The sequence below is a fragment of the Archocentrus centrarchus genome, chromosome 24, assembly GCF_007364275.1.
Source record: "Archocentrus centrarchus isolate MPI-CPG fArcCen1 chromosome 24, fArcCen1, whole genome shotgun sequence".
Lineage (NCBI taxonomy): Eukaryota > Metazoa > Chordata > Actinopteri > Cichliformes > Cichlidae > Archocentrus > Archocentrus centrarchus.
The window spans coordinates 15704984-15712336 of NC_044369.1; the positions used below are offsets into that span (position 1 = coordinate 15704984).

The window sequence follows — 7353 nt, forward strand, 5'->3', positions numbered from 1 at the left end:
CAAATCCTTTGTCATAAAATTGGGTTGATCCATTGTTGATATAAAAAATATTTATTGGGCACCTGGGTGACTCAGTGGTGGAGTGGGCGACTACATGCATACGCCGTGTTGCGGCGCGGGTTCAAGTCCTGGCCTGTCACCAGCTTGCCCTCGTATCTTTCCCCCATTTCCTGTCTCCCTCTGCTGCTAACAAAAAGCTGCTGTGGCCAAAAATATATATTTATTAGAGCCAGCATGTCCGTGATAGTACTGATGCATAAACAAAACCTTTCTGCAACCAGATGCGTGTTAGCCTCATATTTCCAGTTACTCATTCATTAGTCAGTCATTAATCATAATGACATATCATGGATACCCCTAAGCTTGACATTCATTTGAAACGGGGGTCAAGAATCTATAAAATACAAGTAAACAAAGCGTAATCCTCAAGTGAACGTTTCTGATTCTGATCTGAAATTGCATGGCTAATAAATGTAAATGTTAACATGAAAAACAGATGTGGTATGAAAATTATGTACAAACACTGAGAAGTCAGTTTAAATTATCTGAATTACAGCTTTAGTTTCCTTTTGTTAATCTAAAGTGCAAAAAGACAAAAAAAAATGTTTTGATGTTTAATGAATGCAATAAATGATGTTGCATGTGGTGTTTGCTGTTGAAAGAAAGTCCAGAAGTGAAGATATGAATCGTTTAGTCTTGTAAGGCAACTGCATGCCAGACTTGATGCTAATGGCTTCCATGCTATCCATTCTAATGCTACCATCTGCCTTGTGAATAAATAAACCTGGTGATCTGGTGGAGATCTGGTATCATTCAGGTTCAGTTTGTAGACACATGCTTCACATTCTGTTTCAATGACTGTTTTCAATTACTTGAGGAAGGAGAAAACGCAGATAGGATTTGCATTTTTTTTTTTTAATGTGTTCAGAACTCGATTTTGCAGCTATGATAAGCTGAGAGACAACAGCACTTGCTGAGTCCTGTTGTGTTTAGGTGGATTCTCATAACTAAGAAATGCATGTAACACATAGACTGTATATAAAGGATGGATGCTATTTCCGGGTCTGAAAATGAAAGCCATGGCAGAAGTAGAATCTGTAAATCTTTCAAATGGCCAACAGGAGGCGACTCATCTTGTTGCAAAAAGAAGTCCAGCTGTACATAAATCTATGAGGAAAACAACCCTACAGCTCACTTGATCTCTGACCTCAGTAAAAACTTTCTCAGTTCTGAGTTTATGGGCTCAGTATCTAGTTTTAAGTATTATCAAATACATCACAAAGTTTATTTTGTAATTTATGGTAATTTATAAAGCAGGGTAGTCATGCTTTAGGGGAGGTGTGTTTTGTGATTGACAGTCTGCTATTTTATGGCCATGGAGAGTCCCAGTCAAACCCTCTCCTCACTCATTTCAAAACAACATGAAGGCTTTTAAGGCAGGACTTCACTAACCAATAGGCAACAGCACATGGCCATGTTCATCTTTTATTTACAGTCTATGATTTTCCCATGTCCTTTGAAAGATGACCTGGCATACTTTAAAATAAAAAAGTAAGAAGGAAGAGCTCTACAGTTGGCACTCAATGGATTATTCCTCCAACTATGGTTCAGAAACCTTTGTTTCAGTAGCAGTATTGCCTTTGGGTGCCACTTAGTTTGCTGTGGCTAAGCCTGTCAGTACATTGCCAAACGCAATCACTTACTCACTGACCAATAACACTTGGTGGAAAGTGGGTGAAACTGCAGCGCTGAGCAGAGCAGTACTGTAGCAACTGTTTCCAAAGGTCCTATGTTCGTTTACCATAAATAAAAAATTTTATTTTTTAAAATACTTTGGGGTTTTTTTTCCTTTCACTGACCTCCATGATTGCTTACCTACTCATGTTTCAGTGGACATTTCTTGATTTATTTTTGGCTACGTCAGTGCACAGATGAAAAGTTCTGGTACATAACACCAAGCTGTGTCAGAAAGAAATACTCAGCAATATGACACAAAACAGGTATGTAAAAATATGATCAGTGTTAACTTGAAGCAAAAAACTATTAAATTGCAAGAGGTCCAAGATTTGGCCAGGGTTAAAAAGCAGGCAGAGAAAAAAACAGAATAACACTAGAAGACAGGGGTGGGGGATGGGGGAGGGTGAGTGTTGAACCTGTGTTGCAGGTGAGGAAAGAGGCAGGAAGGAAGACCATGAGACACTACCGGTGGGAAAGCAGGACAGGTGCAAATGGTTGGCCTGAAACAACAGGAGAGAAGTGAACAGAAAAAACAACCTGCATGAAAAACAATATGAAGATAATTTTTTTTAAAAAGGCGCTTTAAAGTGTAAGGTAAAAACAAGAGTGTAAGAAATCCCCAACAATCAGATGATATCCTATGAGCAGGTATTTGGTGACAGTGTAAAGGAAAACCCTCCCGCATAACCAGGTTTAGGAAGGGGCAGCCATGCGGATGAGGGGAAAGAGAAGAAAAAAAGGAGAATTTAGCAAGACAGGACAAGACACGAAGTATGGTAGAGAGAAGACAAAATTGAATGCAGTACTGGTATATAAACACCTGGTGAGTGGAAAGATGGGAGTGGAGAAGAAGTGCTCAGTGTATCCTGGGAAGTCCTCCAGCAGCCTGAGCCCATTGCAGCAGAGATGGTTCAGGGTACCTGATCTAGCCCTGACTGTGAGCTTTACCAAGAAGTAAAGTTTTAAGTCTATTCTTAAAAGCAGAGAGACTGTGTGTCTCCTGAATCCAAACCGGGAGCTGCTTCCAGTGGGGCCTAATAGCTGAAGGCTTTGCCTCACATTCTACTTTTAGAAACTCTGGGAACCACAAGTAAGCCTGCAGTCTGAGAATGAATTGCTCTGTTAGGATAATATGGTACTATCAGGTCTTTGAGATATCATGGGGCCTGATCGACCCACTGGTGAGTGTATACAAGCTTTTGACTGATAGTGTATGTAGCATTAGCTTCTCTTCACTGACTCCCTGTTAAATTGAGAATTTACTTTTAAATTCTTCTCCTCACATGCAGTCTTGAATAATCAGGCTCCATCATATCTCAAAGACCTGATAGTACCATATTATCCTAACAGGTCCCCCACAGCAATTACAACACAGGTTCACCACTAATTTTTTTTTCCCTGGGCTGTCTTCTAGTGTTAGTCTGTTTTTTCTCTGCCTGCTTTTTAACCTTGCCCCAATCTTGGATTTCTTGCAAGGTAATGATAAAGTGAACATTGACCTTATTTTTACACACCTGTTTTGTGTCACGTTTTTTGAGTCTTTCATTCTGACACAGCGTATTTTGGTGTTATGTCCCAGAACTTTTCATGCGTGCACTGACGTTGCGTGCACTGACGTTCTGGATCAACTGGAGGCTTTAAAGGGAACTTTTAGAACAGCTAGATAATAAGGAACTAAAATAGTCCAATCCAGAACTAATAAATGCAGTCTAATTTTTCAGCATTGCTGTGAAGCAGGATGCTTATAATTCTAACAATATTGCAACAGTTAAGACACTCTGAGTGGAGCATTTGTTTATTTGAAATGTGATCTAAAAGCCTTACCTGATTTATATTTAGATGATTTCCCATTCAAGGTCATCTTGGAATTCTCCAGACAGCTTCTGCTTTTAGCATCCTCCCTGGACATCTTGTTTTGACCACTTAAAACGTGCGCTTCACAACATCACCACAGGGTGCAAATTTGCACAGAGAGCTAGAGCATCAACTTTTATTTCAAAAAGACCTGAATTTGTGTTAAAGTTCCACTTCTGACGCTATTCATGCCTGAAGGCAGCGCAACAGGTGAGGAAGGTGACCAAGATCATGTTCACTGTTTTGTTTTGTTTTTTTAAACAACATTCAGCAAATCATGCCATGGTTTTAATTGTGTATGTTGATGCATTTGTACATTACTTGGGCTCAAAGAGCAGGAAAAGAAATGCATTTGTGCTGCCTTCCTTTGACAAATCACTGTTGCATACCTGCCTCCAACAAGCCAACTGTGACATTTCACACACATTCTGCTAAATTTCAGGATGACTAAGTTGGGGTAAATACTTATTGCGCAACTTTTTCACTATAATGAGCACCAAGCCCATGTGATGAGTCAGATTTAAACTCAGTAATTGCTGGTAAAGACTACTAATTCAGGAGCCAGTTTTCTTGGCAATGGTGATAATATGAACTTTCCTGTCTTATAAAACAAAGTTAAAGAGCCACATCTTCACATGAAGAAGAGGATAAAACATTCTGCAGAAGTGTCACCTTTCACTGTTCTCACTTGCGATGGTATCAGGTGTACTTTGAACAGACTTGCACAGGATGGGTGGGGTAACGTGGTGTTTCTTTAAACAGACAAGGTGAAGTCCCTCGTCATGATACGTGCTCAGGCAAAGAACGGGCTTGAATGGAATCCTTTACCTGTAACTCCGGAGAAACTGTACACTGAAAGCTTTACACCAAGATTTTAATGCCTGTCGAACCCACAATGGAGACAACTAGCAATGCCACAAAAATCCTAGGGAAGGGTCCTGAATACCTTCGCAAACAGATGGATTTGGAGAGTGAGACAAAAGGACGCAAGAGTGCTGTGGAGAGGCTCGCTGCAAGCAAACCGAACTACGTCAAAAGCCAACAGGTGGTTAACTCAACTCAGGACCCAGTGATTAGTCTTGGATCTACCTCTGTGAGTAGCACCGGGTCTTCTAACCAAAGCTCAAAGCATGGTGGGAATCTTCGTACAGAGAGTGATTCAGCAGAGAATATGGTTACTGTGCAAATCTCTTCAGTGGGGCAGGTACGTCAATCCAGCTCCAAAAACCGACCAGACTCTCTTCTACTTCACAGACAGAAATGTGAGTTACTGAGAGGGTCAGCAAATGACAGGAAACACTATATAACCCGTAAGATGTTGCTCAACTCTGTGAATAAAAATGCCCCATTACATGAGGCCACGTATAAGGAATGTGACTCTAAGGGCAACGTGGAAAAAATATCCACACCTGAGGAAGCAGCAAAGGAACGCAGCTCACGTGTGGTTATCTCTGAGCCGCAGTGCAATGGAGTGACAGAAGAATGGAGCATCAAGAGCAGTGGCTCTGGGACAAAAAATAAAGCTGTGGTTGCAAAAGCATCTAATTGTCTCCTGACAGTTCCTGAGGTTGAAAGACGGTCCGGCAAAGGAGTCAGTCGTTCTCACTCCGATATCAGCTCCAGATACTCCAAAAACTTTGCTGATTTTGATGGGTTTTTCAAGTACTGCGGGCTGGATGATGAGGTCATCGAGTCTATGGGGAAAGAGAATTTCTCGCCTCACTCAGATGAAATTGTCATAAACATTCGGAGTGTCAGTGTTTCCACATCAGATGATGGCTTCTCCAAGAATAGTAGTGACAGTGATGGGCTCATGGAGGAAGAGTTGCATCAGAAGATTGTTCAAAAAACCTCAGTTATTGAGCGCAACGCACGGATTATCAAATGGCTGTACAGCTGTAAAAATGCCAGTGACACTGGAAAAAAGTTACGAGACCTTCATTAACTCCTCACTGTCTTTTGGCCAAGTGATGTTGAATGCCAGATGTGGAAGGAAGATGGAGGTAGTTTCTTGTCTTTGGTCATAAAAAAACACATGTATGCCGTATGTGTGCCATTTTCAGTTGACACCTCTGAGATCAAATGATAATTGACTGATTTATCTTGTCTGTTTACATTTGCATACATTTGCCTGACTATGTTCTCAATTATGCTGCAAGCAAAAGAAATGTACAAATACTGCAGTAATTTTGGTTGTAGATACATTATTTATGAAGTGCTATACTTTAATTTTATGCAACTATAAACTGTAATATTTGTCAACATATTGTCACTGTTCTGCCCCTAGACTGAGCTGTCATTAATAACATATAACTCAGCTACAAAACATTAGTGTATTTATTATCCATTAAAATGTAATTGCTTTACATGATCATTTACAAAAGGTACTATTTTTAAAAAGTGGTACCATTACTTCAAGATAAAAGGCTTACGGCTCGTGGCCTCATGATTCGTGCCAGAAACATTAAAAGGAGTCTCACATTGATGCTCATAAATTCAGTTCCTCAGCAAATACCTTTAGGCCACCCAAACATGAAAGCATCCCTAAATCAGAATTTGTGTAACCTGCCTTTTAAGTTTATAATCCAATAATGTGAACTCCCCATTTCTGTCGGGGTGAAAGGTATACATTCCATCACACACACACACACACACACACACACACACACACACACACACACACACACACACAATGGAGACTTACTCTGACTCTACCCATACCTACTGGCTCCCAAACCCAGACCGTAATTTGCCCTAACCTTAAAAGACATCTTTACCTTAAAATTTAATGATTTACTTTATAAAGATTTGTTTCCTTGTCCCCATAAAGAAAAAAACAAAAAGCACATAACTGTGTAAACAAATTTAGGTCATCACAACGAGTAATACCTGCCACCCCACAAACATCCATCGCTGTTACTGATACGAAAGAAGAAACAAAAGGGTGTAGTGATTTAATATAATTTAAATCCAATGAGATTAAAGAACTTTAAAGGAGATGGTTATTTTCCACCCAAACTATTGCTTAGATGTGTGTGAGTGGAATGTGTTTAATAATCTGATAGGCTTATGTCCAGTGACCCGTTGTTGTTGTATCTCCCTCCTGAGCTCCATCTGCTTTGTCTCTTCTCTTTTTTGTCTTTTAGCCAAATTTCTTGATTCTTTGAAACGCAGTGGCTGTAACACGAGTGTGTGTGTGTGTGTGTGTGTGTGTGTGGGGGGGGGGGGGGGGGGGGGGGGGCAAAGGAAAGACTGTGCTTGACGCAATTCGTAAAACAGTATTACCACCCACTCAGTTTCGCTCTCTCTCTTCCTACAGAGAAAGAAACAAACAATACGTGAGTTTATGTGAGTGAATACAAACTATTTCGCTGGTTTAGACACACCCTTCACAGCTCCAAATGCCTGACGGACTGATTAGTACCAACAAGCCTCCAATTGTTTGTTTTCAAAACTAATAGTTGCTTCTTGATAATAACTTGTTGATTCAAAAAGAAAAAAAGGCACTTGACATTTCTGCTGAATTACAACATAAAAATGTATATATGTAAATGTAAAAATATGGCGCTTAAATAATATGTGATTACTGATTGGAAATGTTAATTCAGCATCGCTACAAGTTTGCATTTGATTTTGTTTGTTTTTTATTTGTAATTTTTTTTTTAATACCTGCCACCTTTTTGAAAAGTTTTGCTCTTGCTGACGATGTACAACATAAATAAAGTTGTTACTTTTCCTACAAATAAGCTGTTGCTTATATTC

The 7353-nt window shown here is 39.8% G+C and overlaps 1 protein-coding gene across 1 annotated transcript; it reads left to right on the forward strand.

The window, feature by feature from the left end:
• The first annotated feature begins 4395 nt into the window (after positions 1–4395).
• Positions 4396–6774, forward strand: fam110c (family with sequence similarity 110 member C). The gene has a single exon (XM_030722111.1). The coding sequence runs from the start codon at positions 4469–4471 to the stop codon at positions 5534–5536; it is 1068 nt and encodes a 355-aa protein (XP_030577971.1). The 5' UTR covers positions 4396–4468; the 3' UTR covers positions 5537–6774.
• The last annotated feature ends 579 nt before the right edge of the window (positions 6775–7353 follow it).

Coding starts and splice junctions, on each gene's coding strand:
- fam110c (XM_030722111.1), top strand. CDS start 4,469: ATGCCTGTCGAACCCACAATGGAGACAACTAGCAATGCCACAAAAATC.